General features: G+C 45.7%; 1 protein-coding gene across 3 annotated transcripts; it reads left to right on the top strand.

Annotated features, from left to right (window-relative positions):
- Positions 1-2,436: 2,436 nt before the first annotated feature.
- On the top strand, positions 2,437-14,738 carry LOC142765171 (uncharacterized). Of its 3 annotated transcripts, none has more exons than XM_075865751.1 (5): positions 2,437-3,775; positions 8,664-8,718; positions 10,876-11,102; positions 14,134-14,293; positions 14,389-14,738. In XM_075865751.1, the coding sequence occupies exons 1-5, from the start codon at positions 3,629-3,631 to the stop codon at positions 14,649-14,651; spliced, it is 852 nt and encodes a 283-aa protein (XP_075721866.1). In that variant the 5' UTR covers positions 2,437-3,628; the 3' UTR covers positions 14,652-14,738. The 3 variants fall into 3 exon arrangements, with proteins under 3 accessions (XP_075721866.1, XP_075721867.1, XP_075721868.1); XM_075865752.1 differs by having other exon boundaries at positions 3,002-3,775; positions 10,876-10,964; XM_075865753.1 differs by having other exon boundaries at positions 3,635-3,775; positions 8,656-8,718.
- Positions 14,739-19,185: the final 4,447 nt, after the last annotated feature.

Genomic DNA, 19,185 nt, shown 5'->3' with positions numbered 1-19,185 from the left:
TAATCAGCACGTGCCTTGGGTTCACTTCAATGGTGTTGTGAATTCATCTTGCGTGACAATGGTTTAAGTTGCATTCGTGCCTTATCATTATTGCAATAGGAGACCATGATTTATCGTCACGCATGGTGTTGCTTAGCTCGGTCCTCAGTGTTCGAAGCAGGTTCCGCCTTGTGAGTGCATGAGAGAGGCACAAGAGTTGATTTCTGCTCTGTGTTTCTATAATTCCCTAGCCTGTATTATACAGGAAACGGATAGTGCTGGTGTGCGTCAGCTGCCTCGGTGCGCTCTCAACCGCCTGCCTGGTAAGACTGATAGCACATTCTATCAGCGCCTTGTCGTACTCCCTCCTCACACTGCGACATGTCCTCCACTTGGAGGACATGATGACGGAACAAGATGATACGAAGCCCGAAACCGCAATGTTTGCAAGCCACAACCCGAGCAAACAATTCAACGGTGAGGCCAGAAAATCTACCTGACTAGGTCTAGAGCAACAAGCCAGAGAGCATATTCTTGGCTGGATAGATGGATGGATGTGGCCGTACCCTTTAGATCGGGCGGCGGCTAACGTGATTTAGCCGTAATGCTTAGTGAACTAACCACTAGATTTTTTTTTCCCCTTTAAATAGTAAAGTTGGACGGGTACTTTGAAGTGAAGGGTTTAATTTTCAATCGTGCCTTGACTTTAGCCACCAATCAGATAACCTCCTTCCAGTTAAGTCTACCCGCCTAAAGTCTATTTTGCTCTCCCTGTCCCTAAACACCAGTGCTTTGAAAAACTCTGCGCCATCATCTTGAACTATAAGGTGAAGCCCTTTACAGAGCATTGTCAAGTGTTCGGCAGTTTTTTCTTTCACTTCGCACGCACTGCATATTGTGTCTACCTCTTCATGTTTGGCCCGATATGTCTTGGTTCGCAATACTCCCGTCCTGGCCTCAAACAGTAGAGAACTACCCTGAGTATTATCATAAATTCTTTCTTTGGCAATTTCCTGCTTAAAAGTTCGATAGATCTCTAGTGCGGACTTCTTAATCATGCCAATTCTCCACATGTCAGTCTCCGTTTCCTGCAGTTCCTTTTTAACCGATAGTTCTTTCTGGTTTGGCCACCTGCTGTTTTCTAAGTATTTACCAGTCAATTTCCTGATTCGCTTCCTCCATTCTGTATTGACATTCTTCATGTACAAGTAGCTGAAAACCTTCATAGCCCAACGCTCCTCCCCCATTTCTCTCAATCGCTTCTCAAATTTTATCTTGCTGCTAGCTTCCCTGCCATCAAATGATGTCCATCCCATATCACCTTGTACTCCCTGGTTTGGTGTATTCCCGTGAGCTCCTAAAGCAAGCCTACATATTTCACGTTGCCTAATTTCTAATCTTGCTTGAACTTCTGACCTCATGCACAAGACCGCGTTGCCGAACGTCAGCCCAGGAACCGTGACCCCTTTCCATATTCCTTTCACAACATTATACCTATTGTAATTCCACAGTGCCCTATTTTTCATCACTGCTGCATTCCTGTTATCTTTAGTCGTCACGCATATTTCGTGTTCCCTCAGGTACTCGGTCCCATTGCTTATCCATACGCCCAGTTATTTGTATTTATCTGTTATCTCTAGCGTGACTTCCTGTATTCTAAGCTCACTACCTTTGTTATCATTAAAAATCATGACTACTGATTTTTCCTAACTGAATCTAAAATCTAACCTATCTCCCTCATTACCGCAGATGTCCATCAACCTCTGCAAATCTTCCTTGTTGTTGGCCATTAGCACTATATCATCTGCGTAGATTAATGCTGGTAGTGCCTGATCAATGAGTTTTCATTGTTTGACTAAAGAGAGGTTGAAGCCAAGTCCCCTTGCCTCTAATCCTTGTAGGTACATCATGAATAAGAAGGGTGACAGTGGGCACGCCTGCCTAAGTCCACGTTTCACCACTGTGGGCTTGGATACCTGTTTTTCCCACTTTTTAACTACCTTGTTAGTTTTATAGATTTCCTTTAAATGATTAGTGACTCCATCTTTTACACCCAGTGTGTCTAGTATTCCCCACAAGTCCTCTTGAACCACGCTATTGTACGCTCCCTTGAATTTCTGCAGGCCGGTAGGAAGCTTCACAGCGCAGTGCCTGATCTTGTGAAAGGGCGCAGCCATGCAGGCAGGGCATTCAATTCCCTCCCTATTTTTTGTATACTACTGTCCTTGTGTACATCGTAGAACACATAACAGTAATGATAGCAAACAGATCATTGATTCGGGTAGGCTTGGTGTTTTTATTTAAAATGGAACAACGAGGAAGCTGCTGAAGCTTGTGCCTGTATACAGCTGCTTTATATGGAGATGAAACTTTAACGAAAAAAAAAATGTAATGATAAACAGTAGGCTCATAACAAACAACATTTCTCTGAGGGTGCATGGAATATATGTCCCATGCAAGGCTATGCATTGCAGTCCTTACTGCATTAATTATGTACACGTACTGCAGGGCATGCAAGTGTATGCAGACACACGCTGACGAAATGACATTTTTTGCTACATACAAACGTGCACCGCACCAAATAAGACGCACGTGTTTGTATAGTCAGGGAACACTCGTGAATATTGATGAAATCACACAGCTCGCTTAGAGTATAAAACAAACACAATTGCGAACAATAAAATGCGACGCTGTTTAAAGAGGCGGACCCAGGTTACGAGGAGAATTATCAGTATGGCATACACACCACGTGTCAAGCTTTTGCAACATCTAAAGATACTAAATATGGAAAGTTGCCTTTGTAAGTTAACATGACAGTACCAAATGGAGAAGCCACACGAGAGAACAATTCATCGTGGGCTAAAGAATGTGTTTTAAATATTATACACAGCTTTGCAAGATAATATCGACGAGTTTTACTCGTCTAGGTGTGGGAGGTGTAGGCCTGATAAAATGCGATGTTGCTTCAGAGCCTTTCTTTCGTAATATTGCAATTTTATTCAACTCTTTCAAACGCGGCACCGTAAGTTTCTACTGGGTGCTCGAACACGGCAAGCAGGTCGCGGGGCAAAATCTTTGTAACATTTTATTACCGAAACAGCGATACTAGCAATGCTTGAGCTGCACTTGCTGTTTTCTAAATTGTAACCTCCTCAATCTCATCACTGTGATCAGGAAACAGAGAGGAAAAGTACAGCAGTAGTACGTAGAGAAATATTCAATTTCAAGCCCTTTAGCAATATCATCTAAACAAATTGCCAGTTCACTGTTGAATTCTCGATGGAAACAAACAGCTGATCAGGGACGCAAGCTTGGCTTAGCACTGGCTTGGCCGTTCATACAGAGCCAAAAGCCGCTGCAGGAAACTGGATTGCGGATCGTATTGAGACAAAATATTTTATACATTTTTGTTTTCTTTGTTTCATTTCTCTGATTGCTCTTGTGATGGCGTGGACCGCGCTTCGTGATCTCATGTACCGGCGCACTGTTTATGGCGCACGATAATACATGATTGCGTGCTTTAATTTAAAAAGGTTCGCGAGTATGGCAGCAACGCTGCAATGTCGGGAAGAGGCACGGGGAAGAGGATAGTAGTAGAACCAGTAGCAGCTGCATGCCCGGGTGGAGCGACTGATGCCCAGATGGAGGAATGTCAACCCGATGCCTTTTGTGTTGGCCGTTCTGGCAGTTCCGCCGACTTTATAGAAAGAGACGACCCCGTCGCTTGTCCTCTTCTCTTTTCCTTCGGGCATCAGCGACAACATTGACGGACGACGTGTTCGACTTCACCGTGCACGTGAGTATAGGTTGGTTTTTCATTCGAGTGAATTCTTGTTCAGATTTGCAACTTGTCGACTTCATCCTGATCACCTGTCACCGGCAATAAGTCACATACGTGTGATATTTAGTTGAAATAAATGATAATGCACATTTTCTGCTCCATTTGCGTGACTTAGCTACACCAGGACATGAGGTAAATCCTTTGTCGCCTAGCCACTAGCAGGCAAGATTGATCACTCGCATCCTTCAGTTCACGAATCAACGCGCCTGCCTTAAAATTAGTAAGCTGCTCGCAAAGAAGTCTTACCGAGGCAATTTTGTTTTCTGTGAACAATGCACCGTAGATTTGTCTTGAATAACAAAAAAAAAACCTGAAAAATAAATGTCGCGACCTTTTAGAAAACGCCGTGTCTAAGAGCTAGACGCGGCATTTTGTAAAAGGCTCATTAAATTTAGTATGTTTTCGTAGTTTCTGCTTGAAATTATTATTGTCTATTAATTTCATGGCCCAATCTTTTGCTTTGGCTGAAAATCTCGGCGGCAAAAACTTTGTTCAGTGTCCCTTTAAGGGCAGGTGTAGATGCCATCATTTCAGTCGCAAATCTTTTTGCTAGTCGGTCGGCTGGTTAACAATAAGGGTACTAACTAGAGTTCCAGATTTCATCAGCAACACATCGTCATGGCTTCATCAGATGCTGCATTATATACATTCTATCCTCATTTTTAAATAGGTGTACCGTATGGTCCACTGTTACAGGAAACAAGCGAGCTCATGGACAGTGAGCCATGTGGTGCTAACTGGCAGCGAGGCTTGTGAATGGGACGCATGCGCATAGAATCGGGGTGCGCCCAGTTTTGTCTGCCATCTCCGCCTGTACGCATGACAGCATTGGAAAGCGCATCCGTATTTTAGCTGCGCAATTTATCTATCCCAGTGCCTCCTGCTTCAGGGATTTCCTGTGAGCACAAAAAATGCATGATTTTAATTGTTGCTGCAGTGTTTTGCAAGTTGTCACCGTAAAGCACATCATATTTTTCGCATAATGCTCGCTGCAACTAGCAAGTTTCGATGACTCAAAATGCTGTTCAGGTCTGATGTAGCAAACATTTTAAGCTCGTCCTCGTGACCATGAAATATTGGTTTAATAAATAATGGAAGGCAGAGTTGGTATGAGTTGATTTACAGTGTGAAAATGAAAAGTGCGAAGGACCGTGCCTCGTAAGTAAGCCCCGAGAGCATGAGCAGAGAAGTAGCAGATGAGGATGCTCATGCGCTGCATTTATAAATCTCACCAGCACTAATGCTTGACGGACTGCTGGCCACGCACTAGCGTGTTCTTTCTGAAACAGGACTTTGGCCCTGTAAGCAAGTTCTTGAAGGGCATAAGTAAAACGTAGAATGGGCCCCCTAAATGCACCCATCCTTGAACCATTGGGCTTATGAATTAGTGCCCTTTTCAAAATACAACTATTCTGAGCTATAAATTGTGACAGAACAGTGCACGAAGTTTAAAAATGGGAAAAAAGTCTTTAAATGTCCCCTTTATACATAGTGTTCTTGTGATGTCACTTCTGCCGTTGTCGCCCTCTCCCGCCATGCCGTGGTAGCTCCCTGGGTACCTACGGCAGTTCACGTGCTGCAGTGCGGTTTGTTGGGGGCTCGTCATCTGTTGCTGTGAACGATGTGGAAGCATTGTGGTTTTTTGTTGTCTTACTTTAATGAGCTCATTGGATTAGGAAAGGCCTCGCTCGTTCACTCGATACAAGACCAGATAATCAAGATGTGCGACACATATACCAGCCACAGCGTACATCGGCTGCCCGCCACAACCTCTGAGGGCCTATTATCTTGCTTTCACTACAAATTGCCTGGCCCAAAAACAAGTGAAAGCTCAAAATCTCTCGAGCCGCAATTTTAAGAGTGGATGTGCGAAGGGCAGCTGCTCCCATCGAAAACTAGTCGTGCAGAGCTAGGCAAGTTTACAAGAGATATAATATTATGAATATATTGTCACGGCCTACGCCACCAAAGTAGCATTGCCCCCCCCCCCAAGTGTTTTAAACAGTGCTGAGGTTGAGCTTGAGCCTCTTTGATTGCAATTTGTGGAAATAGTCGAGGAAAATATTATACAAGGCAGATAGCGACTGCGTGGTGTGTGCCACGGTAATGCCAGTCATCACTTTATTTTTCGCGTATGCTTTAACACACTTTTCACTTTGTATTTTGCTTTTGTTGTACGCTAATGTACAGTGGAGTCACTGAACATGATAGAGACCGTGTATAGAATTAATTGACTAATTAAAAAAAATCCTGATGCCCAACTTGAACCGATCGACTATACTTCAAAATGAACTAATATTGTTTCCCATTCTTTATAGTTTGTTTCAATGCAATATAAAATCTCCGCGATCGCCATCACGATTTTAACCGCCTTCCTCGCCATCATGATTTTAACTGCGGACAAGTTTGTATGTACAGTATCTTGGTAAGCTATATCTGTTTGCAGGTAAATACTTGGCTATGGCACTTACCCGTAATGAAGTTGCACCTGAAGATGCAAATATTGCAAAGTTTCTTCAAGTAGCTTTTGTTAATCTGCACCAGCCAAATACGCTGGTACTTTTAGGAAAATCGGAATGTGCGTTCTCAATTTCAGGTGATAACTTTCAGCGAAGAAACACCCTAAGCTCTGCTCCCTCTGCGTGGCCTACTATTTCGGAAGTGACGAAAAGGCGCTGCGAGATGCACGTGCACACTTTGTATAGTTGCTGTATTGGACAGCAAACTCTTTTTCTTATCTGAGCAGTTTTACCAAAGGAAGCTTCATCATATGGCGTGATAAATGAAGCGAATCCACAGGTTGAACCACATCATAGCCTCGCTGTGCTTTTGTACTTTTTTTAGCTCGCAAAATTTATTTGTACATATAAGTGACAACTTGCCAGTAATAAGGCAGCACTTGTTTCTTTACCATATGATCATCTCGGGTGTGCTGCTGCCTCAATATTTCAAATTCTAAGCATTTACACCATTGTATGCTAACTTTTCCTTCAAAGTGAGACAAGCCACATGTGTATCGTAGATCAAGAAGCATGCCAGTTTTACGTACTTGCAAGGTAAACATCAGAAATGCACAGTTGATCAAAAATACTAGTTTAATGGTGCATCTACATAGCAGAGCACCTGTGGCACCTCAGGAACAAGATAATGCCACATATGTTACAAGAGATAATTAAAAAAGACAGGGGACGTTCCGTGAACAAATAGAAACAAAAATAAAATGGCACGTGGCAGCGAGCGAAGGCGGCAAGGGGGGGGGGGGGGGGGGGAAGCCCGTGGGACTTCAGCGGATGAACGTAAGGTGTGTGTTTAATATGTGGAAGAAAAAAAAATTCAAAATTTTGGCGACTGAAATGAGGGTGACTTAGTGAGTGCGCTCATGACGAGAGTAAACACGGTTATTATTTTTTTTTTTCAAATCTCTTTTGAAAGCCACAAAAAATCTGTATGTGGTGCAGCCTAACAGAAGGTCCGTGAAGGCAAATTATGAATTCGTCGTTGTACAAAGGCCTATTTTTTTTTTTTTTCATGCGCATCATCCTCGCCGCGGTGGTCTAGTGGCTAAGGTACTCGGCTGCTGACCCTCAGGGCGCCTCGCCCTGCGGGTCAGCAGCCGAGTACCTTAGCCACTAGACTAGACAACATTCCCGCCTCCATCGGTTTCAGCATTTCCGATGGAGGCGGGAATGTTGTAGGCCCGTGTGCTCAGATTTAGGTGCACGTTAAAGAACCCCAGCTGGTCTAAATTTCCGGAGCCCTCCACTACGGCGTCTATCATAATCATATAGTGGTTTTGGGACGTTAAACCCCACATATCAATCAATCAATCATGCGCACCATAAATAGTGCTCAAAATTTAATTGCATGTGTTGTTTTCATCCTTGCTGTATTCCGTGCTGTTTATGATGTAAAAAAAAAGTAGCACGCTGAAGTGGTGCTGCTTTTGGGCAACAGTTGAAAATGGCGGGGTGCATGAATGCGGAATACTGCCGCTTACACTCAAATAACTCTTGTGGTCACCTCCCACTGTTTGCAGCATGTGTTGTGTATACACAGCTGCATATTTTCTAGCTAGAAAAATTTGATTTTAGGTGTTTCACGCCATTTTCCATGTAACTATTCCACAATTGCACACACTGATCAGCAGGCTTTCAATTGCGCTGAAGGACACAGGTGCCATAAAATTCATAGTCGATTCTTTCAAGAAACCGTATGTGAAGGCTGAAGCTTCATGCGTACATACACACACACATACCATATTGTTTTTTGTACTTTATGAAAGCTGCGAAGGTCTCATGTGCCTCCAAGCGTAACCTGTCTTATTTATTCTCCATCACCGCAAAAGTTTTGTGAGTTTCAAATAAAAGTACTTTGCGCATGGCCACTTTTGGGTAATTTTTTTGTGTAGGTGTTATTTGAGCAGCCTACAGTGTTTACTTTATAAGCCTGTATGTATATGTTGCATTATAAAGATGCAGAATGTGTGTAGCTGTACAATATAGATGAAGTGTAAAAATTAAGTGTGTCTATTGTAGTGTTCTTGCAACGAATCTTACCCCTGTATTCTAGAACGTCCCTCCACTAAACGCTTCACCTTCACTTGAGATGGCTGATGGGAGCGCCGTCTCTAAGCAGAGAAAATTGCTGCATGTCAGCAATAATCTGCTGTGATTCTCGAGTAGCGCAGCGTCGCTTTCAAACGAGCAGCGGCACAGTGCTCAACTCTGTCAAGTGAAGGGTGAAAGTCGAGTCGGGGAGCGTTTATGAATATGGGGGTTAGTTTTGTTGTCTTGTTAACCTGCCATTAACACTGGATTGATGCTACTTTGCTCTAGCTGTACAGTGCTCTCCAAGGCTCAAGGAGGCACCGCACGGGGAAGGCTTGGAGCAAACCATGCGTGAGTTTCCTTTCATTGTTACACTATGCACGTATTAAGTGATAGACTTTAATGTATGCTATTTGTATTGTGCAAGTTTTTGGGGACATACAACTTCCAACACTTATATGTTCTGACGAAAATCACGCAAGAATGAGAGAAGCTTGTGCAAATATTATGCAAGAGTGTAAGAAGCTTTTGCAGAAGTCTGTGAAATGAAGTTTTAAAATTTTGTGGCAATGTGTTATTGTACAGTGGTCAACAGTCTTGCTCAGCATGCTTGACTGCAGGGCTCCCGGCTGCACAGGCGCATCTACGGAGTGCCTGATGCATGATGGGCCAAATGTCAGCCTGCACACTGGTGTCTCTTATCCCCGTTTGTCTGTTACATCAGTGTCTCTTGTAAAGGGGATCAACTGTGCTACCTTTTTTTTTTTTCGAATGTAATGAGTTCTTTTTCCAGATTATTGTTGTTTTAAAGTAGAGCCTCACATTTCTATCAAATACTGAAGATTCTATTTTTCCTTCTAGATGCTATGAAGTCACTCCTTGTGTTACAATAGAGTGAACACTGTTATGAGAAAAGCTACTTTATGGAGTTAACTCACTCCATATTGACTAAACACACAGAATTGGTGAAAACTACACTCCATTCCAGCTGCATTAGGAATAATATTCATTTGCATACTTCTGTTTCTTTTGTTTGTTTGTTGGCTGGAGGTTTGGAGTATAGGGTGGCCAGAGGGCACTGTGTAGTCTTTTCTTCATCTTCCCAATTTTGTGAACATTAATTGATAGTCGTATGGGAAGCAGCCAGCATGCTGAAGCAGCGGTGCAAGCATACAAGATGTTCACCATTGCATGCAGTCAGTTGCTGTGAGCAACCTACTGCATACAATTAACTGCGAGTGGTGAACTAACGCTGCACTATGTGTGCCTCCTGGAAAGCTGCAATGGTAAAGTGCCACAATCGTATAGTAACATGGATAACATCGCAATTTGTTTGTTGAATAATTTTGCAACAGAATCAATGGAGTTTTGGATAAATTTGTGTATCTGCCTGGTTCATCAAAGCTACAGAGTCAAATGCGGTATATACTCGCGTTTCATGTGTACTTTTTTTGTCAATCCGGTCATGTGCGAAGCTAGTAGGAATCGCTTGCCTAAAAGCTCAACTGGGAATATATGTTGCAGGCGCTGTCACAGCTGTCTCAAAGCGGATTGTCATTTGTTTGCTAAGCCTGTTCAAATGCCCCCATTTTCTTGAAGTTCTTCCGAACAGTGCTCACAAAAACCAGTTCCCACAACAGGGTTATACCTGAGAACATAAGTACTCTCCAATAATTGTCAGGAACCCAACGTAAAGTAAGATGCAGACAAGGAAGCGCGATGCCAACACAGTGCTGTGTGTGTCGCCCTTCATGTGTGTGTGTGTCCATTCCTTGTCCCAGTCTTCTATTGCATTGTGTTCCCTCCGATATCTAACCAACACACCCAAGCTTCTATGCTAAGTCTTATTCAACGCACTCTTCTGCTGGCTCCCATACTGAATATTGCATGTCGAAGAACTCCACGCTGATGTGCTTAGCGGTAGCACGGTTTCAGTTTTCTTCGGTAAGCTTTATAACAGCAATCTGCCTCGTATATAATTATTGTAGCCTATCACAAGGAACGGTAAAAACGCAATGGCCAGATGGCGAAACCGAAAAAAAAAAAAAAAGAGTGCGAAAACCTGCCTCATCTAGTTGATGTGACAGGTCCTTGCACGCATTCAACATCTGTGCTGTGTCTCGAGAATACATTCTTGCCGTGGAAGAGGTGGGAAGATAGGAGGCAAACCTTTAGGCATTTCGAACTACACATAAACAGGTTTCAGTTTTCAAGTTCGATATTCTAGGGAAAGCATAAAAGTTCATGGAAGAAGGGACCTTGCACTCAGTCCATTTTGTGTAAGACTGCACTCGCCTGCTCGACAAGAGATGTGCCTGACCAGAGCATCATGAAGTCAAATGTGTCTGTGTGTGTGCTGGCAAGGTGGCTCGGGCTGGTTGGGGAGGGCAAAGTATGCGAGCAAAAAGTTTCTTGTAGTAAAGCAGGCTGGCTAATTATATTGTGAGCAAATTATGTGAGGATGCAAATTGTGCGAGTAAATATGGTATGTACTCTTGTATGTTTCAGCTCTATTGCTACGGATCCTGCGGATCCAACTTGGCATCCGGCAGCAACAAAGAGAGGTTCTGCAGGAGGTGCGACAGCTGAAGCACAAGGTACGGCTCTTGTCCGTGCCTCAGCACGCCCAGCCAGCACAGCGCCCCTCTGACCTTCCCCGGCTGCCTGCTGGTACAATTGGAGAAGCGGAGGCAGCAGAGGCAGCTGTGCAGAGTAAAGCTGTGGCTGCGGCTTTGGTGTATATTTCTTGATTTTTAATATGCCTATGTAACATGCAGAAATTTAGTACTGCTTTAAGATACTGTGTTTCGGGAAACAAACTAGTCAGGTTATCTCATGAGCCACTGTACTACAGTCGAATATGAATAATTCGTACTCAAAGAGGCCAGAAAATTTGTTCAAATTAAAAGAAGTTCAAAATAATGAAAGTTACCGTGATTACTTGAATCTAACACGCACCTTTTTTCCGGTTAAGAGAGTTCATAAATCGCATGTGCGTTAGAATCGAGTACGAAAAAAAAAAAATGAATATGGTCATTCTATTGCCATCGCCACTTACAAAATGGCCGCCCCCTACGTGCGTCGGCATGGCGCGTCGGTCATTTCTGCCTATGTATTTCCCATGCGCGGCACTTCATACGTGTGCTGAGGAGTTCGTCATCTTGTAGTACATTAGCATCGACGGCATGGTAGGGCCGACTCCAAAAACTCGACGAGTGCACCACAATGCTGCTTCTAAAAGAAAAGTCGTCGCGTGTGCCGGAACGGACAGAAATCGGGCTGCATCGCGGTCATTCGGAGTTCCCAAAACGTGCCTGCGGGACTGGCGGAAACAAAAGCAGAATATTGTCGACAGCAAAGATTCACGCAAAGGCTTCAGTGGACCACAGCAGGGTCGGTTTCCACAAATTGAAGAGCTGCTCGGCGAGTATGTGATTAATCGGTGAGCGGCACAGCGGCCCGTGATGACAGAACTGCTCCAAGTGCAGGCTATGCAGTTAGCCTTAGAAAAAGGGCTAATGCAGAGCCATTTTAAAGCGAGCAGGTGCTGGCTAACAAACTTTATGAAGAGAAAGGGCTTTTCCCTCCGAAGGCGAACGGGCATATGCCGGAAGTTGCCGGAGGAGTACGAAGAAAAGCTTCAGAGTCTTCAGAGGTTCCTCCTAAACTTGCGGCACAACAACGGCTACCTGCTTGGGCAAATCGGGAATGCCGATCACACGCCTCTTTACTTCGACATGCCTGGCACCACAACCGTCTAGGAGAAGGGGGCGAAGCAAGTTTGTGTACTGACATCGGGCCACGGTAAAACTAGAGTGACAGCAATGCTCTGTTGCACGTCAGATAGGCATAAGCTTCCCCCGTACTTCATATTTAAACGGAAGACGCTCTCAAAAAGAGTCGTTTTCGCGAGTGGTGTGATCAAGCGGGCCAACGAGAAAAAAGGGTGCGCGTTGCAACCGATGTCTTAGTTTTTTTTTTTTTTTTTTGTCGTGGAAACCGGGTGCGCGTTACAATCGAGGGCGCGGTAGAATAGAGTAAATACGGTAAATGAGCAGAGGGCTCACCATGCAGTGATGCATGTGCATGGAGAAGTTTTATTCACAAATTACAGGACATCCGTCATTAATTAACGTAGTCAATACATGTCTGTACACGTTGGCCTTGCAACGAGTCAACAAGTTTTGCGTGCAGTTTGCAAAGCATTTGTACTTCGGCTTCAGTATTCTCCTGGCAAAAGAAGTTGCGCGCGGCAATGTCCAGTGCTGACACTCTTCGAAGACAACTGTGTTTCCACTGTTACCATCTGCGCTGCAGCCGGAGCGTGGCCAGCGCATGATGAGAATGGAGGAGCGTCTCCACCTGGAGACAAGCAGATCGGCATTCGAGAGAGAAACACTCCGCGGCAGCTTTTTTTTTTTTCTCTCTTCATGCGCGGTGTTAAAAGGAGAAGAGTCTCTACATAGCAGGAATGAAAAACAGGAAAGCGTGACACCGGCGCATTGCAGATCGGCATGAGAGAGCCAACTCTCTGCGACAGCTTTTTTTCTCCTCTTTCTCTTCATGCGCAGTGTTAAGAGAAGGGTCTCTACGTGGCAGGGACGGAAAAAGCCGAAGCGGGGCACAGGAATGTCGCAGATTGGCATTTGGCAAACATTCCACCGCAGTCTTTTTTTTTCCTTTTCTTCATTTTCTTCTTCAAGCACAGCGATGAGGTGTCTGAAGTGCCACCGCAGGATTGGGCCGGGTGCTGAGAGCATTTTCGGAGCGCGGTATAGCTTTGATAGGACCACAGCGTCAGTTCGAATTAAGTGTGTTGGAATTAATGAAATTCGACTGTATTTACTATAGTCTGTGAAGTCCGAGTGAACTGTCCTAAGCTAGCAGACGATGTAGGCGGCATCGTGTGTTTGATGGGCAGTGACTAGCAATAGCCTGCTTAAAACAGACATTCAGTAATTTTGTTCATTTATCACCCTATTTCGTGTCCGCTGCGGCTCTCTCTACTTTGAGCTACAGTTCACCCTGCCTTGTGTTAGCCGATTTCTTACTTTTTTAAAAATCTAACATGCACCCAATTTCGCAGTGTGAAGAAAAATGCACCTTTGTTTATTGTGATGAGATTTCTATAGCGACATGCCTCTTTGTTGGCTATCACAGAAAAATATAAACAGCAAATGGTGCGACCATCTAGTGCGACCTTTATTTTTCTATCAGTTTCATCTATGACCAAGATTTGGTCGCTCTAAGGTTGCCTCTTAGTACGCCTTGATCATGTTCATTTATCTTGTTGTGGTCTGCTTACAATGCATTGATTAAAAACATGTCCAAGCTTCTTTTTGAACTCCACATATTTTATCGTTTTTCACCTGTAGAAGCTACTCCTGGTCAACATTCAGGCAAAGACATTGTAACCTCGAAGAAACGTGTATTGGAATTTGAGCACTGTACAAAGTAATTATACTATTTCATAGCTAGAATCAATATTTATTAAGGGTTATAACAGTGTTGTATTTGATTTCATAACAGCGAAACTGCATTCAGAGAAGGACTCTGAAAGGTTCTCACACTGAGTGTGAGAGGGCTGATGTGGAAACCATTTTAGGTCAAGTGAGTTGAAGTTAGCGTAAAAAACAACGAAATGTTGTGATGCCCCAAAATTCAAGCTGTTGTTTTCAGTGTCCTCTTCTTGCAGATTTTTATCATGAAAACATTTCGATGTGCTGTTGCGTTTATCCCATCTATGCTTCTTGAATTTTTTTACAGCGCAAGCACCTCCTGCAGATTGGGGGACGTGGCCTCCGAGAAATTGGTGTGAATGCCATGAAGGCTGTATTGGCACATGATGTGCAAGTGCTGTACAGCCTTCATGGCAGAAAAGAGAAAAGGGCCTTTGTGAACCTGAGGCTCTGTAGATTAGTGACAGGTTAGACTTGTTCATTGTTTTATGTGTGTACCCTTGTGTATTCTCTGTACTGCAGTGCTTCATGTGTACTATGGTATTTCTGTTCTTGTATGCAGATGTCATCTGCCAAAAAGCAGGGTGCAACCAGGCGGAGGCCCTCAACTTTATTAAGAGGTGGCTGCCAGGGTCTGGTGATCGCTGTGGGGGCAGGAAGCGGCGCTTCAGAGAAGCATTTGTTGTGGAGCAGCCCGATGATCCCCACTCTCTGAGTGCAAATTATCGGCTGCTCGCGGCAGCTGGCTTCCTGCCCAGCCACAGCAGCCAGGGCCTTGACAGCACCACTGTCACTGTGCCCCCAACGCAACCTGACCTGCAGTAGAGCGGGCCTTGTTTAGTTGTGTATATATATTTTTCAATGTATACATTTTTTGTTGTACCAAATAAATAAAAAAAAACAAAGAATAAATAGTCTGCAGACTGTCGGTGGTGCACTGTTCGGCTAGCTTATGCTGATTCAGAAGCACCATCACCATGTTTTAGTTACAAAAAATGCTCTAAACTATGAATATTCTCGATTACCATGTGGGGGACTTATGTGGGGATTGCAAGTGGGGGACATACGCTTTCAACATTTACTTCCTAACAACTTTTTTCGATCTGCTGTACCAAATACCAGTACCAAATAAAGCACTCGCTATTGCAAAAGATAAATTGGTAAAAAAGTAAACTACACTTCTAGTGTTAGCAAAGGGAATGAGGTATAAAAGATGAAATAGATCGAGTAACTGCTTTCAGTTTTCAGCATTCAATTTTCTGTTGCCCCAAGTATACAGGGCTGCAAAGCTACAAGAGCGGGTCATCGAGGCATATTGTTTAAATCTTCGGTAAGAAAAATTCCCTACTAAGAATGGTTAAATAATGGCAAGCCAATCAGTAGCCAATATTCGTCGTGCAGGAAACATCGGTGTAATAACGGCATTTGATTGGCTGCAATGTGGCCCTGGATTGGTCCAATGTCGGTCGTACATCCGTAGCCAATATTCGTCGTGCAGCAAACATCGGCGTAAAAATGGCATGTGATTGGCTGAAATATGGCCCAATGTTGGCCGAACATTGGCAGCTTTGTCGGCAATACGATGGGCCTTCGTCGGCCCAATGTTGGTTGCATACTGGCTAAAACATCGGCAAAACGTCGGCCCATCATTGGCTTGAACGTCGGCCCGACATTGGAAGAAGTTGCACTTCCGACGTCGGCCCGACGTCGGTGCCGATGTTAGCCGATGTTGGTCCAAGATTGGTCCAACGGTGGCGTGCTGCCTGGGTATCTTCAAAGCTATCAGCGCAAAGCAAAAAAGCGCTGCACCACCACCGGGTGGGCTCGAACCTCCAACCTTTCGGTTAACAGCCGATCGCGCTAGCCCATTGCGCCATGGAGACAGTCTTGCTCCACTCTCACCACCATCAGAACATATCTTCAAAGCTATCAGCGCATAGAAAAAAGCAACACACCACTCCCGGGAGGGCTCGAAACTCCAACCTTTCGGTCAACAGCCGATCGCGCTAGCCAATTGCGCCACGGAGACAGTCCTGCTCAACTCTCATCACCATCAGAACTTATCTTCAAAGCTATCAGCCAAAAGAAAAAAAAAGCGCCATACCACCACCGGGTGGGCTCGAACCTCCGACCTTTTGGGTAACACTGCTCCACTCTCACAACCATCAGAACATATCTTCAAAGCTATCAGCCCAAAGAAAAAAATCGCAGCACCACCACCGGGTGAGCTCGAACCTCCAACTTTATGGTTAACAGCTGAGCACGCTAGCCAATTGCGCCACGGAGACAGCCCTGCTTCACTCTCACCACCATCAGAACATATCTTCAAAGCTATCAGCCCACAGAAAAAAAAGCGCCGCACAACCACCGGGTAGGCTCGAACCTCCAACTTTTCGGTTAACAGCCGATCGCGCTAGCCAATTGCGCCACGGAGAAAGTCCTGCTCAACTCTCACCACAATTAGAACATATCTTCAAAGCTATCAGCCCAAAGAAAAAAAGCGCCGCACCACCACCGGGTGGGCTCGAACCTCCAACTTTTCGGTTAACAGCCGATCGCGCTAGCCAATTGCGCCACGGGGACCGTCCTGCTCCACTCTCACCACCGTCATACCATTTCTTCAGAGCTATCACCCCAAAGAAAAAAAAGCGCCGCACCACCACCGGGTGGGCTCGAACCCCCCACCTTTCGGTTAACAGCCGAATGTGCTAGCCAATTGCCCCACGGAGACAGTCGTGCTCCACTCTCACCACCGTCAGAACATTTCTTCAGAGCTATCACCCCAAAGAAAAAAAAGCGCCGTACCACTACCGGTTGGGCTCGAACCTCCAACCTTTCGGTTAACAGCCGATCGCGCTAGCCAATAGCGCCACGAAGACAGTCCTGCTCCACTCTCATTACCATCAGAACATATCTTCAAAGCCATTACCGCAAAGAAAAAAGCAACACACCACTCCCGGGAGGGCTCAAAACTCCAACCTTTCGGTTAACAGCCGATCGCGCTAGCCCAATGCGCCACGGAGACAGTCTTGCTCCACTCTCACCACCATCAGAACATATCTTCAAAGCTATCATCGCAAAGAAAAAAGCAACACACCACTCCCGGGAGGGCTCAAAACTCCAACCTTTCGGTCAACAGCCGATCGCGCTAGCCCATTGCGCCACGGAGACAGTCTTGCTCATCTATCACCACCATCAGAACATATCATCAAAGCTATCAGCCCAAAGAAAAAAAAGCACCCCACCACCAGCGGGTGGGCTCGAACCTCCAACTTTTCGGTTAACAGCCGATCGCGCTGGCCACTTGCGCCACGGAGACAGTCCTGCTCCACTCTCACCTTAATTAGAACATATCTTCAAAGCTATCAGCCCAAAGAAAAAAAAGCGCCGCACCACCACCGGGTGCGATCGAACTTCCAACCTTTCGGTTAACAGCAGATCGCGCTAGCCAATTGCGCCACGGAGACAATCGTGCTCCACCCTCACCACCATCAGAACATATCTTCAAAGCTATCAGCGCAAAGAAAAAAGCAACACACCCCACCCAGGAGGGCTCGAACCTCCAACTTTAGGTTAACAGCCGATAGCGCTAGCCTATTGCGCCACGGAGACAGTCCTGCTCTACTCTCACCACCATAAGAACATATCTTCAAAGCTATCAACCCAAAGAAAAAAAGCGCCGCACCACCGCCGGGTGGGCTCGAAACTCCAACCTTTCGGTTAACAGCCGATCGCGCTAGCCAATTGCGCCACGGAGACGGTCCTGCTCCACTCTCACCACCATCAGAACATATCTTCAAAGCTATCAGCCCACAGAAAAAAAAGCGCCGCACAACCACCGGGTAGGCTCGAACCTCCAACTTTTCGGTTAACAGCCGATCGCGCTAGCCAATTGCTCACGGAGACAGTCCTGCTCCACTCTCACCACCATAAGAACATATCTTCAATGCTATCAGCCCAAAAAAAAGCGCCGCACCACCACCGGGTGGGCTCGAACCTCCAACCTTTCGGTTAACAGCCGATCACGCTAGCCAATTGCCCCACGAAGACAGTCGTGCTCCACTCTCACCACCGTCAGAACATTTCTTCAGAGCTATCACCCCCAAAAAAAACGCCACACCACCACCGGTTGGGCTCGAACCTCCAACCTTTCGGTTAACAGCCGATCGGCTAGCCAATTGCGCCACGAAGACAGTCCTGCTCCACTCTCACCACCATCAGAACATATCTTCAAAGCTATTACCGCAAAGAAAAAAGCAACACACCACTCCCGGGAGGGCTCGAAACTCTAACCTTTCGGTTAACAGCCGATCGCGCTAGCCCATTGCGCCACGGAGGCAGTCATGCTCCACTCTCACCATCATCAGAACATAACTTCAAAGCTATCAGCGCAAAGAAAAAAAGCGCTGCACCACCACCGCGTGGGCTCGAACCTCCAAACTTTCGGTTAACAGCCGATCGCGCTAGCCCAGTGCGCCACGGAGACAGTCTTGCTCCACTCTCACCACCATCAGAACTTATCTTCAAAGCTATCAGCGCAAAGAAAAAAGCAACACATCACTCTCGGGAGGGCTCGAAACTCCAACCTTTCGGTCAACAGCTGATCGCGCTGGCCACTTGCGCCACGGAGACAGTCCTGCTCCACTCTCACCTTAATTAGAACATATCTTCAAAGCTATCAGCCCAAAGAAAAAAAAGCGCCGCACCACCACCGGGTGCGATCGAACTTCCAACCTTTCGGTTAACAGCAGATCGCGCTAGCCAATTGCGCCACGGAGACAATCGTGCTCCACCCTCACCACCATCAGAACATATCTTCAAAGCTATCAGCGCAAAGAAAAAAGCAACACAACCCACCCAGGAGGGCTCGAACCTCCAACTTTAGGTTAACAGCCGATAGCGCTAGCCTATTGCGCCACGGAGACAGTCCTGCTCTACTCTCACCACCATAAGAACATATCTTCAAAGCTATCAACCCAAAGAAAAAAAGCGCCGCACCACCGCCGGGTGGGCTCGAAACTCCAACCTTTCGGTTAACAGCCGATCGCGCTAGCCAATTGCGCCACGGAGACAGTCCTGCTCCACTCTCACCACCATCAGAACATATCTTCAAAGCTATCAGCCCACAGAAAAAAAAGCGCCACACAACCACCGGGTGGGCTCGAACCTCCAACTTTTCGGTTAACAGCCGATCGCGCTAGCCAATTGCGCCACGGGGACCGTCCTGCTCCACTCTCACCACCGTCATACCATTTCTTCAGAGCTATCACCCCAAAGAAAAAAAAAGCGCCGCACCACCACCGGGTGGGCTCGAACCCCCCACCTTTCGGTTAACAGCCGAATGTGCTAGCCAATTGCT

The sequence above is a fragment of the Rhipicephalus microplus genome, chromosome 6, assembly GCF_043290135.1.
Source record: "Rhipicephalus microplus isolate Deutch F79 chromosome 6, USDA_Rmic, whole genome shotgun sequence".
NCBI classification, from domain to species: Eukaryota; Metazoa; Arthropoda; class Arachnida; order Ixodida; family Ixodidae; genus Rhipicephalus; species Rhipicephalus microplus.
Note: the sequence above shows the minus strand (reverse complement) of the source record. Positions and strands in the feature narration are given on the sequence as shown.

What these genes read in the sequence shown, in the direction of transcription:
- LOC142765171 (XM_075865751.1), top strand. Translation starts at nt 3,629, where the DNA reads ATGTCAACCCGATGCCTTTTGTGTTGGCCGTTCTGGCAGTTCCGCCGA. An exon ending in AAGCTGTGGCTGCGGCTTTG is followed by an intron (nt 11,103 to 14,133) that starts GTGTATATTTCT and finishes ATTTTTTTACAG; the next exon opens with CGCAAGCACCTCCTGCAGAT. An exon ending in GCTCTGTAGATTAGTGACAG is followed by an intron (nt 14,294 to 14,388) that starts GTTAGACTTGTT and finishes TCTTGTATGCAG; the next exon opens with ATGTCATCTGCCAAAAAGCA.